Raw genomic sequence first — 19,009 nt, 5'->3', positions numbered from 1 at the left:
ACATATGCACAAGTCTGTTTTTGCCTTGAGGGAACTTCACAAGCAAACATCAAAGGTACCATTAGAATCATAGACTGCTATGCTAGAGCGCTATGTAAGCGGTCTATAAGGTCACAATCTGGTGACAGACTCCCTTTAAGGACCATCGTGTGAATGTAGCCTTATAGCAAAAATAATATAGATAAAATTCTTACATATGCCCTTATATTCACCATCACAGCACAATCACTAGATGACATGACAGGTGTGTGTGTGTGTGTGTGTGTGGATATATACACTGCTCAAAAAAATAAAAGGAACACAAAAATAACACATCCTAGATCTGAGTTAATTAAATATTCTTCTGAAATACTTTGTTCTTTACATAGTTGAATGTGCTGACAACAAAATCACACAAAAATTAAAAAATGGAAATCTAATTTTTCAACCCATGGAGGTCTGGATTTGGAGTCACACTCAAAATGAAAGTGGAAAAACACACTACAGGCTGATCCAACTTTGATGTAATGTCCTAAAACAAGTCAAAATGAGGCTCAGTAGTGTGTGTGGCCTCCACGTGCCTGTATGACCTCCCTACAACGCCTGTGCATGCTCCTGATGAGGTGGCGGACGGTCTCCTGAGGGATCTCCTCCCAGACCTGGACTAAAGCATCTGCCAACTCCTGGACAGTCTGTGGTGCAACGTGACGTTGGTGGATAGAGCGAGACATGATGTCCCAGATGTGCTCAATTGGATTCAGGTCTGGGGAACGGGCGGGCCAGTCCATAGCATCAATGCCTTCGTCTTGCAGGAACTGCTGACACACTCCAGCCACATGAGGTCTAGCATTGTCTTGCATTAGGAGGAACACAGGGCCAACCGCACCAGCATATGGTCTCACAAGGGGTCTGAGGATCTCATCTCTGTACCTAATGGCAGTCAGGCTACCTCTGGCGAGCACATGGAGGGCTGTGCGGCCCTCCAAAGAAATGCCACCCCACACCATTACTGACCCAATGCCAAACCGGTCATGCTGGAGGATGTTGCAGGCAGCAGAACGTTCTCCACGGCGTCTCCAGACTCTGTCACGTCTGTCACATGTGCTCAGTGTGAACCTGCTTTCATCTGTGAAGAGCACAGGGCGCCAGTGGCGAATTTGCCAATCTTGGTGTTCTCTGGCAAATTCCAAACGTCCTGCACGGTGTTGGGCTGTAAGCACAACCCTCACCTGTGGACGTTGGGCCCTCATATCACCCTCATGGAGTCTGTTTCTGACCGTTTGAGCAGACACATGCACATTTGTGGCCTGCTGGAGGTCATTTTGCAGGGCTCTGGCAGTGCTCCTCCTGTTCCTCCTTGCACAAAGGCGGAGATAGCGGTCCAGCTGCTGGGTTGTTGGCCTCCTCCACGTCTCCTGATGTACTGGCCTGTCTCCTGGTAGCGCCTCCATGCTCTGGACACTACGCTGACAGACACAGCAAACCTTCTTGCCACAGCTCGCATTGATGTGCCTTCCTGGATAAGCTGCACTACCTGAGCCACTTGTGTGGGTTGTATACTCTGTCTCATGCTACCACTAGAGTGAAAGCACCGCCAGCATTCAAAAGTGACCAAAACATCAGCCAGGAAGCATAGGAACTGAGAAGTGGTCTGTGGTCACCACCTGCAGAACCACTTCTTTATTGGGGGTGTCTTGCTAATTACCTATAATTTCCACCTGTTGTCTATCCCATTTGCACAACAGCATGTGAAATTGATTGTCACTCAGTGTTGCTTCCTAAGTGGACAGTTTGATTTCACAGAAGTGTGATTGACTTGGAGTTACATTGTGTTGTTTAAGTGTTCCCTTTATTTTTTTGAGCAGTGTGTGTGTGTGTGTGTGTGTGTGTGTGTGTGTGTGTGTGTATATATATATATATAATTAGTATATACACACAGTGGATATAAAAAGTCTACACACCCCTGTTAAAATGTCAGGTTTCTGTGATGTTGTTGAGACAAAGATAAATCATTTCAGAACTTTTTCCACCTTTAATGTGACCTATAAACTGTACCACTCAATTGAAAAACAAACTGAAATCTTTTAGGTAGAGGGACGAAAAAATATAAAAATAAAATCATATGGTTGCATAAGTGTGCTCATCCTTAAACTAATACTTTTTTTGAAGCACCTTTTGATTTTATTACAGCACTCTTTGTAAAAACACTTCAGATCACGCCACAGATTTTCAATCGGATTCAGGTCTGGTCTCTGGCTGCGCCATTCCAAAACTTTAATTTTCTTCTGGTGAAGCCATTCCTTTGTTGATTTGGATGTATGCTTTGGGTCGTTGTCATGCTGAAAGATGAAGTTCCTCTTTATGTTCAGCTTTCTAGCAGAAGCCTGAAGGTTTTGTGCCAATAATGACTGGTATTTGGAACTGTTCATAATTCCCTCTAGCTTAAAGGGGTTATCCCATCTTAGACAATGGGGGCATATCGCTAGGATATGCCCCCATTGTCTGATAGGTGCGGGTCCCACCTCTGGGACCCGCACTTACAACGAGAACGGAGGCGGGGAGAGTTGTGGCTGGAGGACCCTGGGTTTCCTCTCCCCACCTCTCCCATTAAAGTGAATGGGAGCGCACCGCGCATGCGCGGCCAACGCTCCCATTCATTTCTATGGGGCCGACGGAAATAGCCGAGCGCTCGGCTATTTTCTGCGGCTCCATAGAAATGAACGGAGGGCGGCTGGGACCCGCACCTATCAGACAATGGGGGCATATCCTAGTGATATGCACCCATTGTCTAAGATGGGATAACCCCTTTAACTAAGGGCCCAGTTCCAGCTGAAGAAAAACAGCCCCTTGGCATGATGCTACCACCACCATGCTTCCCTGTGGGTATGGTGTTCTTTTGGTGACGTGCAGTGTTGTTTTTGCACCAAACATATCTTTTGGAATTATGGCCAAAAAGTTCAACCTTGGTTTCATCAGACCATAACACCTTTTCCCACATGATTTTGGGAGACTTCAGATGTGTTTTTGCAAAATGTAGCCTGGCTTTGATGTTTTTCTTCATAAAAAAAGGCTTTCGTCTTGCCACTCTACCCCATAGCCCAGACATATGAAGAATACAGGAGATTGTCACATGTACCACACAGCCAGTACTTGCCAGATATTCCTGCAGCTCCTTTAATGTTGCTGTAGGCCTCTTGGTAGCCTCCCAGACCAGTTTTCTTCTCGTCGTTTCATCAATTTTGGAGGGACGTCCAGGTCTTGATAATGTCATTGTTGTGCCATATTTTCTCCACTTGATGATGACTTCACTGTGTTCCATGCTATATCTAATGCCTTGGAAATTCTTTTGCACCCTTCTCCTGACTGATACCTTTTAACAATGAGATCCCTCTGATGCTTTGAATGCTCTCTGTGGACCATGGATTTTGCTGTCGGATGCGACTAAGAAAATTTCAGGAAAGGCCAACTAGAGCAGCTGAACTTTATTTGGGATTAATCAGAGGAACTTTAAATCAGTGCTCGACAAATCACAGGCTCCAGGTTGCCATGGCGACCAGGAATTTGGTCCTGGCGCTTGGGTATTTGTCAGCCCGTTTTCAAAGATGCGCTCTCGGCGCGCACCATGGTTTCCTGAGCCGGCACAGTGGAGAAGGAGAGGAGTCTCTCCCTCCCCACTGTGCACGGCTGCCGCTGACCACCAATGAGAACAGAGTAGGAGGAGGAGGGGAGGGACTGTGGCCACTGCGCCACCAATGAATGCCTGAATACCAATGTGCTGGCCATATCCCGGCCCCTATGACTGCACGCAGTGATCCGCGCGATTAACCCCTCAGTTGAGGGGTTAATCGCGCGGATCACAGCGTCCTGTCAGAGGTCGGGTGCCGGGAATGTTTGTCTGCATTGGTGGCAGTGGGCAATTCCGATTGGAGTCCCAGCACTGTAATGCTGGGGCTTCGATCGGTTACCATGGCAGCCAGGAGTCACGCTACTGAAGTCCTGGCTGTGATGGTATGTTAGTGAGCAGCATTATACTCACGTGCGCCGCGGCCGCCGGGCGCTCCTTCTTCTGTCTGTGCGGCTCATTGCTAATGCTTATAGCATTAGCAATGCGCCGCACAGACCTATGAGAAGAAGGAGATCACGGCGCACGTGAGTATAATGCTGCTCACTAACATACCATCGCAGCCAGGACTTCAGTAGCGTCCTTGCTGCCATGGTAACCGATCGGAGCCCCAGCATTACACTGCTGGGACTCCGATCGGAACTACCCACTGCCACCAATGATGGGGGGGGGGGGGGGGGGGGAGGAGGAGGGGGACCCTGTGGCCACTGCCACCAATGATTAATACTGGGGAGGTGGGTTTGTTACCGGGGGGGGGCTGATCAGAGCCTGGGGGGGGGGGGCTGATCAGAGGCTGGGGGGGGGGGGCTGATCAGAGGCTGGGGGGGGGGGGGGGCTGATCAGAGGCTGGGGGGGGGGCTGATCAGAGGCTGGGGGGGGGGGCTGATCAGAGGTTGGGGGGGGCTGATCAGAGGCTGGGGGGGGGGCTGATCAGAGGCTGGGGGGCACGATAGGCTGGCTGCCATGGTCAGCTCCCTGCTGTTGTGTGCACAAAGCACAGGGCAGCAGGAAGAGTGTAAAGTCCTATTCACCCTAATAGAGCTCTATTAGGGTGAATATGACAAGGGTTCTAGCCCTTAAGGAGACTAATAGTTATTAAATAAAAAGTAAAAAAAAAAAAAGTTTAAACACCCCCCCCCCCCCAAATATAGAAAACAATATATTGCGATATATATCGCATATCGCACATGCTTAAAATTATATCGCAATATAGATTTTATGACGCGGCTCCGCCTGGCTCCTAACTTTTTAAGCTGGCTCCTAGATTCCAAGGAAATTTGTCAAGCCCTGCTTTAAATGATGGCAGGTGTATGCTGACTCCTATTAAACATGATTTTGAATGTGATTGATTAATTCTGAACACAGCTACATCCCCAGTTATAAGAGGGTGTGCACACTAATGCAACCACATTATTTTAGTTTTTTTGTTTTCTTCCCTCCACCTAAAAGATTTCAGATTGTTTTTCAATTGAGTGGTACAGTTTATAGGTCACATTAAAGGTGGAAAAAGTTCTGAAATGATTTATCTTTGTCTCATTTTTTTACAGCACAGAAACCTGACATTTTAACAGGGGTGTGTAGACTTTTTATATCCACTGTATATCGTTTCTCTGAGCTTAGGCTGATAACTATAAATATACTATAAAGAGTATTTGACATTGCAGCTCAGCCCTATTCACTTGAGTCTGATAGTATAGGTACTAGTGTGAGTTTAGGTATTCCTAAGGGTTTATGCACACTGCCTTTTAATGGATGTGCATGAACTGTATATTTCTGACCTACATGGAGCCATAATATGGCCACATGCAATACTAATATAATTGTCTGGTTATCCCTGTATTTTCCTAATTAATGTGCATGTATAGCAGAGCAGAGTTTGACATTTACCTGCAGTCTTATGGAGAAGCAATGTTGAACAGCACTATTGTTATTGAACTAACATACCAATTTATGCTTCTTTCAGACGAAATAACTGCTAGTTTTCGTCGGTTTGGTCCTCTGATTGTAGACTGGCCACATAAGGCGGAGAGTAAATCTTATTTCCCACCAAAAGGTATTTCAGTTGGCATAAAAAAGTGTACATTTTATGAATTTGTCTTTGTGCCAAACAGAAAATAGCACATTGGTTGCAGTATAACATATTGTACTCCATATTGTTCAGGATGTGGATACACACCATTGTGATAATGGGGTATGGAACGTAAAAGGAATAATGAAGGATACATTACATGTGCTCTAATAATGCTAACCTGCACTATCCCTGGTTGTGTATTTCTGTGGATCTATGCACACTAAGGCTACGTTCACACGAATGTATTCTGCCCGCAAACGATGGGTCCACAGTAATGGGCAGCGGCTATGTGAATTCTGTATCACGGATGTGGACCCATTGACTTGAATGGGTCTTTAATCCACAAGTTGTGGAGCAGAGGCATAGATCGGAATCCCACGGCTTTTGGATCTGTGCCTCTGCACCGCATTTGCCGTATATTGCGGACCCATTCAATGGGTCCGCACAGCAATACGGGATTTACACAACCGCAGTTTGTGGTCCGCAGAACAAGCACGGACTACTTCTGTTCGTGTGAATGTTGCCCTATTCTGGAACCTCTAGTACTTTGTCAGGCCTTCTACCGGGCCCTAATATAAAGGAAACATGGCCTGGTATCACTTTCCATTTAATATTCCATTATATTATGGTTCATGTACTTAATTGCCTTTTGTTTTATAACCTAGGCTATGCATTCTTGCTGTTTCAAGATGAAAGTTCTGTGCAAGCTCTGATTGATGCTTGCATTGAAGAGGATAGTAAGCTCTACCTGTGTGTGTCAAGCCCTACCATTAAAGATAAGCCTGTGAGTATTCATTATCGAAAATGTCATTTTTCTCTTTGTAGTTATTCATGCAAGGTAAGTACAAGTATCGCCTAATGTTGGAGCTTGCCAAAAAAAAGTCCCTCCAGTGTTCCCATACAGACTTGAAAGCATTAACAGGGTGGGACACTTGACAACTTCAAGTGTGCCTTCTAAGGTCGTCTTCTTCATTTTCAGAACGAGGCAAGCCATCAAAGTGCTGCCGATACTCTCCTTTTCTGAATAGCCCATTAGTAGTAAAAACCTGCTGTGCCACAGGTATATATAAAAAGCACAAGATGCTTTTGCCTGCTAGTGGGGAGGATGATTGGATCTTCTGTCTTTAGATCTGTAATTACTGAATTAGTTGTGTTACAAGCGTTGTATGAAATTAAATGGAGCAACTTTTCATGAAATAAGTCCTATTATGGCACACACGATAGTTGCGCCATGGTTTGCAACTTTTCTCACCATATAAAAGTGTCAAGGAAAAGGGGATAGTGCTTAGTGGGCATGGGTGGTCCTACAGAGGCCCGATAGCTGGTGTAGATTTGAATTTCTGACTTGAGTATGGACTGCCAGAAAATGTGCCAAATTTATTAGGGGGGCCTATGTCTCAAATTTCACGCGATTTACTTTAACAGGCTTAGTCTAATACTGGCATGTGAAACTGCGGTTTTGGTATATCTACCCCAATAAAACCAGAAGTCAATTAAATTGTGCAAATGACATCAGATTTCAATAGCCTGGTGACCATTGGACAATAAATGCACAATTCATAAATTGGGTAAAGGGGGACCAGCAGGCAGGTCCTTTAGACATCAGATTGTTGTTAGATCTTATTGCATCCTCCAAGACTCTTCTGAGCTAATAAAAGCAGCAATGTAATATCACCTGCCCTGGACGATGCTTAGCATTACTTGATAGCATAATGCTCAAAGAAGACCTCCAGGTTCCTTCTCAGGCTCATTTGGTCCAATGTGGGTAGCTTATTCTTAAAGGGAACCTGTCATCAACTTTATGCTGACCTCACTGAGGGGAGCATAAATTAGTGACAGAAATGCTGATTTTAGCGATGTGTCGCTCATGAGCTAAAAGTACTGTATGTGGTTGCTGAGAACCAGCATCATAATCATTGCAGCCCAGGCCTTGAAAAGAGTCACGGCTACCTGAGAAGAGTCCTGGTTATTCCTAATCTCCTGCTCTCCCCCCCCCATCTGCTGATGATTGGCAGTTGTCTCCTAGACAGAAAGGGAGAAAACTAGGTAGAAGACTGTCAGTCATCAGCAGGTGGGCAGGAGAGCAGGACTTCATGAATACCCAGGACTCTTCTCAGGTGGCCGGGACTCTTTTTCCAGGCCCAGTCTGCAAAGATTGTGATGTTGGTTCTCGGCAACCACTTACTTTTAACTTATAAATGACAGACCGCTGAAATAAACTCACCTTTCTCTACTTTACTCTGCCGTTAGTATGGGCAGCATAAAGGTGATGAAAGGTTCCCTTTTAATGATTGATTGCTTGCTTACTTGTAGTTTATAATCATTTTAACCTTGCTGTAAGGGAGATCATCCCAGCATTCATTGTGACTTTTTGGCGGGCTTGTGCATATACTCGGCATGCAGTCAGATCATAGAGAATAGCCGATAGAAGAACAGACTAGCAGTGTGCCTCAGAACTTCTTTTAGTGATTGCTAGCTAGGTCCCAGTGGAATAGAGGAAATGGCAGTCATAACGAGGGATGAGCAAACTTGTGTTTTCAAGGAATTTTTAGATAACCCGAACCTTGTACGCCGAATTTGAAACCACAAGTTCGCTTATCCCTAGTCATAATTGAAGAATGTAAATATCCTGGATGCTTCATGCATTAGTAACATTTTATAGACTTCAAATACAATTCCGATTTGGCCTCCAAAACAATATTTAAAAGTTTTGTGATGGCATATAAAATCTACAGTCACCAGCTATCCAGACTACGGTATGTCCCACTTTGAACCATATCTGTGTTCTCAGGATGCAGATACAGTTGAATACAATGGTGAAGCAGGGAGCCATCACCATTCCCCTCCTGCCCTTAGTTAAACTCAAGCAGGTGCGACGTCATCACACCTGCTGCACTGAGCCACAGACAGCACAGTGCAGAGAAGACATGCTTTTCTCTGTTCGTTGGTGAATGTTGGGTAGTTAAGTATTCAGACTAGAGGTACAAGTCTGTGAGGGTAGCCATCTAGGGGGCATAACTGTGTGGGGGACGCATAATTCTGAGGTAAGCCACTAAAGGGGATACAACTATAAGGGGGCATCATTGTATGTCGGTGACCTCCTCAAGGGGCATCACTATATGTGGGGGGGCCACTTAAGGGAGCATCACACTGTGTTGGGGGGCACTTGAGGGGGCAGCACTGTGTGGGGTCATTTAATGGGGCATCATACTGTGTGAGGAGGCACTTAGAGGACCCCACTTTGTTCTGGGGGCATTTAAGGGAAGCCTCAAGAAGGGGATCATCCTACTTTAAAGGGGCACTTAGGGTCATCATACTGTGTGGGGAGAAGCTAAGAAAGCATCACACTGTTTCAGGGGCACTAAAGGAGCATTTTGCTGTGTGGGGCACCAAGGGATCATCCTGCTGGAAGGAGGCACTTAGGGGACATCCTACTATGTAGGGTCACTTTGGGGACATAGTACTGTGAGTGGGGGCACTAAGGGGCATTATTATTGATAGGTGGCACCAAGAGGACATTCTTATTGTTTGGAGACGCGCTATTACTGTGTGGTCATCAGAAAGGGGATTAGGTGGGCTTAGAAGCGTGGTTTTATTGTAAAAAATAAATAAAAAAAAATGCAGAGCTGCACGCCGTTTGGTTTTTGTATCTCGCATTTTTTTTTTGCGACTTGGACCTTCATCCTACAGCAGGCCCAGCTATGTGGACCTTTACCAAAAGTACTTGAGTGCCCCTACTCTGTGGTGTGAGGTCACTCTACCCAATTGCAGGGCCCTGTCAGGAGGAAATTGAATTTTACATGCAGTCAGCGATCTTCTTTTTCAGTGTTTGTGGCCCTGTGGAGTGCCTTCCCGTTAATAAATGTGAATTAGTAAAATGTTAATTACCTTATTTGATATTTATTTATGCAAAATAATTCCAAAGCCAACCTAAAACTAAGGATTCTAGCCAGAGATATTGCAGCAACTTTCTTCTATGAAAATTAATACAATGTGATTCTGTTTAACCTTCTCTTCCAAGGAGCAAATTCTGCATGAATGTAAATGCGTTATTCATGTTTCCACAACTGCAGCTTGTTTCTTATAGAGGTTACTTTATTGCTTTACAGGTTCAGATCCGGCCCTGGAATCTTAGTGACAGTGACTTTGTGATGGATGGCTCCCAGCCTCTCGATCCACGGAAAACTATTTTTGTTGGAGGTGTCCCACGACCTCTGCGAGCTGGTATGTTTCTTTATGTATGTGTGTCTTTAGTATGTACAGATCTTTTGACACATACTTAAAGGGAAAACGACTGTCTTAATAAAATAAGCGCATTGCACAAGGTTCTGTGTGGATGTAATCAGCAGCTCTGAAACAGATTGGGTGCCCCATGTTAAACACTTTGTTAAAGGGGTATTCCAATTTAAAGCTTGTTTGTTTATTTTATTCTATAAGTTTCAATGTTGATTGAAAATCTGCTCTGGTCATGTGACAATCACACGGATTCCCGACCGCAAACTGTGGAGATTTCCATTCACCGACCACAAACAAAATTGAAAAAGTAGATTCGAAGGGTTGCCATTATCGGAACCTAAGGCTAAATGCATACGATCAGGATTGCGTGCGGAAAATCAGCACCGTAGGTCATGTACATTGTATTCTATATGAATTTGAAATTCTCAATGCACACGATGCAGATTTTTTCCGCGCGGATTTTAAAATCTGCAGCATGTCAATTTATTTTATTTTCCCTGACAGGATTTTCTTCATTCACTTAGTAAAATCCGCATGCGGAAAATCCGCACCGATTGATGCGGATTGACCGCACAGATTTGCCTGCGAACACCTGCTGATTTCAGTGCGGATTCTCCGTACATGAACCCTGAACGTCTGCATGTACCCTAATAGTTTCTAAGCTACAGAGCATTTTTCATCTTCTATTTGGATGTCATTTATACTAGATGTACAGTTCATGATTAATATGATTTCTATACATCTAATCTTTTTCCTTTTCTTTTCTTTTTTTTATAGTGGAGCTAGCGATGATTATGGACCGCCTGTATGGAGGTGTATGCTATGCTGGCATAGACACAGATCCTGAGCTAAAATACCCTAAGGGAGCTGGGAGAGTTGCCTTTTCCAATCAACAGAGTTATATAGCTGCTATCAGCGCCCGCTTTGTTCAGCTACAGCATGGAGAAATTGATAAGCGGGTATGTAGATTTCAGGTTCTGCATATTCATAAACTATAATAATAAGCCTACAGAAGTAGTTTGCAGGGGAAGGCAGCAGCATCCTGAACACACAGATCCAGCATGTATTACTGTGAGGGACACATGCCCACATGTGAAAAGTCTGCAACTAGGAGCAGGATGCAGAAGGGTTGGAGACTGCAGACTGAAACATAGTGCAGCTTTTTTTTTTTTTTGGTTAAAGGGATGGTCTCACTTCATTTATCGTGTAGAAAAAGTGAATACAAGGCACTAACTAATGTGATTGTGCATATTGCTTCCTTTGCTGGCTTCATTCAATTTTTTTCATTGCATTATACACTGCTCGTATTCAGCGGTTATGGTCAAATGTAGTGCAGATATGAGGTGGCCGGACAGGAGCTGCTGCGTTTGCGTGCCTGTGTGCACCAGAGAAGCTGACGGCTGGAAACGAACAGTGTAAAATGCGATTTTAAAAATAAATCAAGGCGGCAATAAAGATAATAACAATACAATAGTAAGTGCCTTGTATTAACTTTGTCTATGTGATAAATGCCATTTTCTGAAGTGACGCAACCCCTTGAAGGTCACCACTATCATATGTTATAATCATTTCTTTTAGATGTCTAAGGTGTTGATAGCTTTTATGGCCCAGAAGTTAATACAAGAAGGGGTCTCCGTATAGTACATGTAGGATGCACATTATTTAAGTGTTGCATCTCCTCTGATTGTGCCTCTGCTTGTCTTGTGTTCAGGTGGAGGTGAAGCCATATGTCTTGGATGACCAGCTGTGTGACGAGTGTCAAGGAGCGCGCTGCAGTGGCAAATTTGCTCCGTTCTTCTGTGCTAATGTTACCTGTCTGCAGTATTACTGTGAATATTGCTGGGCTGCTATCCACTCACGTGCTGGCCGGGAGTTCCACAAGCCGCTGGTAAAGGAGGGAGGAGATCGCCCAAGGCATATTTCATTCCGTTGGAATTGAACCACCTGTTGCTTAACTTCCTTCCAAGGATCCAAATAAGTGCACTCTTCTGTTCTCTTAACCCTCCTACCATCCTTAGGAAAGCATGTCCTCTTGTTGTAGTCTGTATTTTAACAATAGTATAACGAAAGAATGACCTACACCATAGGTATTTGTAAAGTCTTGTGTCATTGAGAACTGTATTGGAAAGCCTTTTTGTTCATAACAATATCACTCTGATGCATGCATGTTTCATGCTGTCCTCATCGAAAACCAAGGGAGCAGGGAGACTGCAACTAATATTATTATAATTCTTTTTTTATTTTTCAAAGAGAAGCGTTTGAGAGCTTGCAACTAGATAATTATTAAGAAAACCAGAGTATTTTTTTTAATTAAATTATTGTTAAATAAAAAATTAACAGAAGATTACTGTTAATGTAACCATGCATCCACAGTAACACTATGGGTCTGTTTGACACAGCTTATTTTTTACTAGGGGGGATTTTTTATTTCCTATTTATTGGGGATTTTATTTTTAGTTTGCTTTTTACCTTTTAGTGGAAGTTAGTAATTGCCTATTGTGAAAATAAATAACCCACACACACAAAAAGCAAGAGAAAAGTGAAAGCAGCATTGTTTGTGGACAGTTTTGGTAAGGGGTAAAACAAAAGGCAGATGCCTCCAATATTTATCTTTTCTATTAAGCCACTGTCACTTTCTTTCTGTTCTGGCATCCACATAACTGGCGGAATCTCCTTTGAAGTATTTTACACGTGGGCTATTTAAGAATGTAAATGTTGAGTGAAGTTACTACTGAGGGGAGTGCACTTATTTATTTATTTTTTCAGTGAAAAAAAAATAATTAAAAGATTTTTTTAAAAACCAACACGGTATCAGTTATGACCCATATTTCCCCAGAAAAATTCCTACCAAAGCTGAGAGAAGTGGAATTACAGAAGGCAGGTTTTTTTTCTGCGCAGAAAGAACAAATGTATAGATTTTTTATTTTTGATGCTTAATATATATCTATAGTCCTAACTCGACTCTTAACCTATATCAGGTGCCAGCTTCTGTTCTCCATTTTGACACCGAACACTTGAAAGATACCTCAAGGATGGAATTGGATGTTTGTAATGCCTCCAGTTAGAATTCCGGCCATTAACAGAGGAGCCCATTGTTGCTGTAGTAACCCCTTTGCTGCCTGAGAGTATAGTGGTGGCACACATCAGTTTCCCATGAGTCATACAGATGTATTATTACCCTTTGGACATCAAAGGACCAATGAAGGGCTTCCCTCAGCATAATGTCACTTTATACACCTGCTTCTTCTGCTTGGCTATGGGTAGTGCAGTGACGTTGCATTGTACTGTATGGCTGCCTATCCGTATTTGCTTTGCCGTATCTCATTGGAGTAGTTGTCACTTTTGCTTGAAGCTTTCCCTCCCTTCTTGCTGTAGTTCGTAGAATGCAAAAGATATAAATAATTCTAAATCAAACTCTTTCCATTCGGAGATAGCTTGTGTGTTTGGCTAAGGAACTTTCATTACCCAGTTTTAATGCCTTTTGGCACTGTAGACTTTAAGCTGCTTATACCACTGAATAATCTTGATGCCTTAACTCTTTACAGGCCAAGTAACTTAGCCAGCACTCATCTTTTCCAGCCACTGAGGCAGCTTGAAGCTTCATATAGATTATCGCAGTACAGATGTGAGGTTGGATATTTTGGTTTTTTTAGTCCGTATAAAGCACTGCCCTGTATATTCAAGCAGATGTATCCATTATATCCAATGTGCAATATTGTTATGCTTGGAAATTTTGCTGCTACCCATCACACAAATGTTCTACTGAGTGACCTCAACACCCTTCAAGACATCTTGAGAAAGTTATGTCTGTTTGGAACTGCACAATTCCCGTTCATACTGAATGTGTTGTCGCTTTTGCGGATAAAAAGTCGAAGCCGTGATTTTGTAGGCTGAACTGGTATGTATCCGAGTGTAGTCTGTTGAGGCACTAGGTGCTTGAAACATAGAGCTTTCTGATAAATGGTTCACCTTGAAATATGCCTGTCTCTATTGTGTGTGTGTTTGCCAGGTTCACTTTAAAGAGGACCTGCCACCACAAAATGCTGTGCAGTCTGCAGGTAGCAGGTTATAGAGCAGGAGGAGCTGAACAGATTGATATATAGTGGGAAAATATTCAGTAAAACTTGTAATTTATGCATTTATCTCTGCTTTTTCTGAATTTAGTACCATCACCTATCTATCAATGACTGACAGCTATCTATATATTCACACTTACACAGAGAATTCTATCCGTCACTAATACCACCTCTCCTGTGTACAGCTATCAGTGACTGACAGCTATCTATGTATACACACTTACACAGAGAATGCTATCAATCATTGATAACACTACCCTGTGTACAAATGAAGTCAGAAATACAGAGATATAACTGTATACAGGTTTTACCGAATCTTTTTCCACAACACTACATGACAATCTGCTCAGCTCCTTCTGCTCTATAATATGGTGCCTGTAGACTGCACTGCATTTTGTGGTGACAGGTTCCCTTTAAATGACATTTGTCACTACCATAGATTGCCTTTACATTAGGTCATCCGTGTTCGTTTGTATCCATTATATGGCTTCCTGAACTGCTGATTAGTTTGAAGCACATGATATAAACAGAACCTCCTTGCCTTGTCCTAATCAGCAAATGCTTAAGAAATTTTGAGAGTAGCTGCAAGGGATCACACTCTTAGCTTACAGTGGCTTACTTAGGGCTGTATTAGACCTGCAGAGGGTTGGCAAGATCATTGCTAACAAGCATTCATTATCGATGAGCTGCCTGTGTAAAAGTGCCGTCGATTACCCATTCATGGGGCAATTGCATTTTTTATGCAGGTTAAAAAACCATTTGCCGGTGGCAGATCATGATGTCTAATCACACTCTGCTGCCGGCTAAATAATGATTCTGTATAGGGACGAGCAATGGCGTATTGTTGAGGAGATCGTTGCATGCAATAGAGGCGCTCTCCTTCACAGACAAGCAGGCGATTGCCAGGAAGGAAAGCTTCCTTCCCGATAATCGGTATGCTCATCTGTAGGTGTAATACAGCCCCTATTTCGGTCCATCATCTTAAGCAGTTCAGAAATCCAAGTAGTGGATACAAAGTCAAACCACTCGCTTATCATCCTAGTGACAGATGCCCCTTTAAAGTGAGTATTCCGTTCATACTAGCATGACGGGATTGAGAGTTGATTCATACATCAGTGTGGCAATGGTTGCACGGAACATTGTTTAACAGAGGTTCCTTGGGATTTTTACTTTTGTATTGCTGCTGTGAAGGGCAAGATTTGCAGAGGCATATTCAATGAGCTTTTATGGCAGTTCATAACCTGGTGCTGTCTGGCTGCAAAAGGGTTACAATGACTTCTTGCTGTAAGCTTATAGAGGCAAGTACTCGCTCTGAAAACTGACCGTTTTTTTTCTGAACACTGCAGATGTAACTTTGTTTAAAAGAGCATTGCTTCCAAACAGTGCTATCACAGGTTGTGGAAACCAAAGACTTGCTTCAGTGCTGCTGCTTATCTCTCGAGGAGCCCCTCTGTTACTACCAAATTTTGACTTCCAGAATGAGATCTGGTTTAAAATAGAATATTGAGGTATTTGACGTTCCCCTCAGCATTAACGTTACTAAACAATGAACCTGCCTTTTTTTTTTTCTTTTTTTTTTTCTTTTTTATTCTTCTCTCTATTCCTTTGTATCTGTTTCAATACGCATCACTACCATCAGAGGGGTATGGTAAAAATGTTATGAAATGGAGACACTTGCTGAAGGTTATAGAGAACTTGTTAGAGGAGCTGCTTACAAAGCCAATGACGAGCGTCATTTCTATAGGTGGGTGCTCTCGTATACATCTAGTCAACGGATTGACAGACTGTTTGTTTTAGTCCTTTCATCTGCTGAAAAGTGAGTGTAGGTGGCTTGGGGTGTGCTAGAGTGCCATTCCTACCAGTAAACAGTGGCGATAACCTAACCTTTTCATTGCTAAATGTTTGCAAAACAAAGTCAAGCAGTCCCTTGTGCATCCAAGGTGCTATAGTCTGGATGGCTTTGTTTAGATTCCACCACGGCATGGAAAAGGTTAACTCCCGAAATAAACCACTGTTTGGAAGCTAGCTTTGAAGAATATTTTCTCTTTATTTTCCTTTGTACATGACCTGCTGACTTTCGGTACAGTGTTTTTGTAGCTAACTTATTTTTGTCATGCACATATTGTACACTTGTTATGCACTAATTTTATATATCTTATGTTTCCAGCAGTGAGCATTTAGGCCCACTTTTCACTGGCGGGATATCTCTTTATGCAATACCTCAATTTTTCATATTGCAAAGAGTAGCTTTTTGTACTTTTATTACGGAGAGATCTTCATATAACTTCATTTTTTAAGATAAATAATTTTAATAAATTTTTATTTTCTTATTCTGCTTTTTATACATTTCAGTGCTCTGCATACATTGCGAATGATGGATGTTGCGCACTGGTAATGCTAACTTCAGAACCTGCAGAGATACAAAAGCATGTGGCATCAAATATGCTAGCCCGCACCAAGCATTTGGTGGATGTTTCATTCAGTTCTAGATCTAATATTGAGGAGATGAAAAAATAAAAATAGATATCGCATGGACAGGACAATTCAATCTGCTCTTTTTAGTCCCTTGGAAAAATGCAAAAAAAAAAAATTGTAGCATAGAAATTTAAAAGTAACAACTGAAAATGTATTCTGCTTCTTCATATTTCTCATTTTTTAAAGAAGTGAAAAAAATATATAAATTGCAAATTTTTTTGGTGAATGTTTAGCCATTTTACATATTAACGAAATTAATGTTAGGTGTTTTATATTGCAGACAAGACTGCAGTTTGGAAAAAAAAAGCTAAAAAAAAAAAGTTTTAAGTGGAAAAAAAATTAAAGAAATTAAACCATACCTTCGGGTTCCAGATGTGTAATGTTAGTATGCATGACTAATATAAGGAAAAAAAAATCTAGTTATTCTACTAATATTCACTTGTTGTTATTGTGTGAAAAGCGTGTTTACAGACTTGGTAACACTTTAATTTACAGAGCATAAAGCCCCATGATCTTACGCCATTGTATGGACTCATGGCTTTAGTATAACGTATGCTAGTAGATAATCGACCTCTTCGGCCAATAGTCGCCACCTCAGTTTGTTAGCTGGGGCGAAGCATGTGATATATAGCTTAAGTCCTCGTCTTCTCACATGCCAGAAGTTTTTGGTTTTCTGTAACCTGCTTTCTTCTGAATAAGCCTTTCTAGCAGTGAGTGCAGTGCTTGTACCAGTAAAGCAGCCCAAGCATCCCATGCCAGGTTGTGAACATGACTCTCTTCTGCACTGTAAAAGAGAGCCGCATTATTTTTTGTTTCCTCGTGACGGAAACCCTCACTGCCCAATGCTTTGGCCTAGTATATACTTCTCCATACACAGACCTCTGCATAATGCAAGTTAATATGTTTGCAGTGAATGACCAGCATTTTCTTCAAAATGCTGTTGGAAAGACTTGATAATCCCACCTTTTTTTTTCTTTTTTTTTTTTTCCTTTTAAGTTTGTTTTTTATGTTTTTATTGCTTTTGAAGAGTTTAAGCCTTCAGTTAAAAGGTGATTTAAAACTTGAATATGATAATATATTGTGGCGAGTTGAACTTCAAGTTGTTATGTGCAATACTTATTTCTGACTTTTGAGAGATCTTTGCAGTGTAATTCTTCATTGTTTTTAATTGCAGGCATTTAAAGATGTCGTTTTCTACTGTTCTAGTAATCCTCTTTATTGCTGGTGTTTCTAAAGAAAAGAATCAGAAATCAATCTTTCTACTAATATAAAACTGAGATTATTTTTTAAAAAAATGGAATAAAAGAGGTTTTGGTCATTGGCGTTATTTTGTTACCTTCTTTTAACCTCTGGCATGCAGGAGGAGCGTGAGCCTTTTCTAGACTTGTGCCTCTTCAGACAGTCAGGGTTTAAAGCTACTGTGATTGATAACATTGTAAGAATTGGGACAATATTGTATTCAACTGTTTTATTTTTTATATTTTTAAATTTTAAAGCATAATTAGTTTTTATAATTTTCATCAGATTCCTTTGTTATATTTTTTTGAAAGTGAAATTATTATTATTATTATTATTAACAAGTGGGTGTCTAGTTTTTACTAATCCCTAATGTTATCTTCTTTTCCATTGTATTGCTCATTTACCAGAAGGAAAAAAAGTTATTTAAGTATGTCAGTTAATTGTACCACTTGGCTGAATTTACACATAGTTTTTACTGTGTATGGGGAGGTTGTAGTATTTATTATAGCATTTTAAATAAAGATAATTCATTTTTTTATTAAAGTCATTTTCACTTTTAAGTTCATATTTTTGTATGTTTTACTCTAATTAAGTTATATAACACAAGTTCTTTTTTAAAGAGTTCATTTGTTGAAGTGCTAGTGAAAAATTAATGTTATTAAATAGTTTGCAAATGACTATTTATACCAGTATGCATATAATTTTTAAATATTTGTAATGTGAGATGTTGAATGAATAAACTTTTAACGCTAAATTCTTGCTTTGTTTTTTATGTACATTTTTATTTCAACTTTTCTATTTCTCAAACTGTACACCTATTTTCAGTGCATACAAGCAATGCATACAAGTTCATAGTGCATATTTATGAAGTGTCAATACATTAACATAATTGATAATTACTAAGTGGTAATAGACAACATTCTCATAATTTACATTAAAATACTGGCAAAAATTCATGATACATGATATACATAATAAAGTGCTCTGTGCTTTCGTGCCGATGTGGTGTTATAAAAATTCATATATACAAAACGTACATTCTCTAGGATTGATAATTAGTGCATATATTCATCAGGTGTATGGGTTAATAGCCCGTGGGGAACATCGACCGCTCACTTAAAAAAAACACAATCAGCCGGCATAATTTCATAGCGTCCTGAAAATCCCAGTGCGCATGTACGCGCGTCATCGCCATGTGATACATCACATGATCGGACACTGCATGACAAGTAATGTGGTTCCTCTGCGCGTCACTAACACGTGATGTCTCGCGTAACCCCCACAGGTATAGCAACGTATCATAGCAACAAA

The 19,009-nt window shown here is 41.5% G+C and overlaps 1 protein-coding gene across 1 annotated transcript in view; it reads left to right on the top strand.

The window, feature by feature from the left end:
• The window catches only part of CPEB4 (cytoplasmic polyadenylation element binding protein 4), a 59,297-nt gene extending 47,127 nt beyond the window's left edge, over positions 1-12,170 (top strand). Inside the window, exons 5-9 of the mRNA XM_040406308.1 lie at positions 5,565-5,654; positions 6,338-6,456; positions 9,782-9,896; positions 10,686-10,867; positions 11,620-12,170. Of these exons, the coding sequence (XP_040262242.1) occupies positions 5,565-5,654; positions 6,338-6,456; positions 9,782-9,896; positions 10,686-10,867; positions 11,620-11,847 (734 nt within the window). The 3' untranslated portion in view covers positions 11,848-12,170. The remainder of the gene's footprint in view (positions 1-5,564; positions 5,655-6,337; positions 6,457-9,781; positions 9,897-10,685; positions 10,868-11,619) is intronic.
• Positions 12,171-19,009: the final 6,839 nt, after the last annotated feature.

This window comes from Bufo bufo, chromosome 1 (genome assembly GCF_905171765.1).
Source record: "Bufo bufo chromosome 1, aBufBuf1.1, whole genome shotgun sequence".
Taxonomy (NCBI): domain Eukaryota; kingdom Metazoa; phylum Chordata; class Amphibia; order Anura; family Bufonidae; genus Bufo; species Bufo bufo.
The sequence above is the reverse complement of the archived record's forward strand: the minus strand, read 5'-3'. Positions and strand labels throughout refer to the sequence as shown.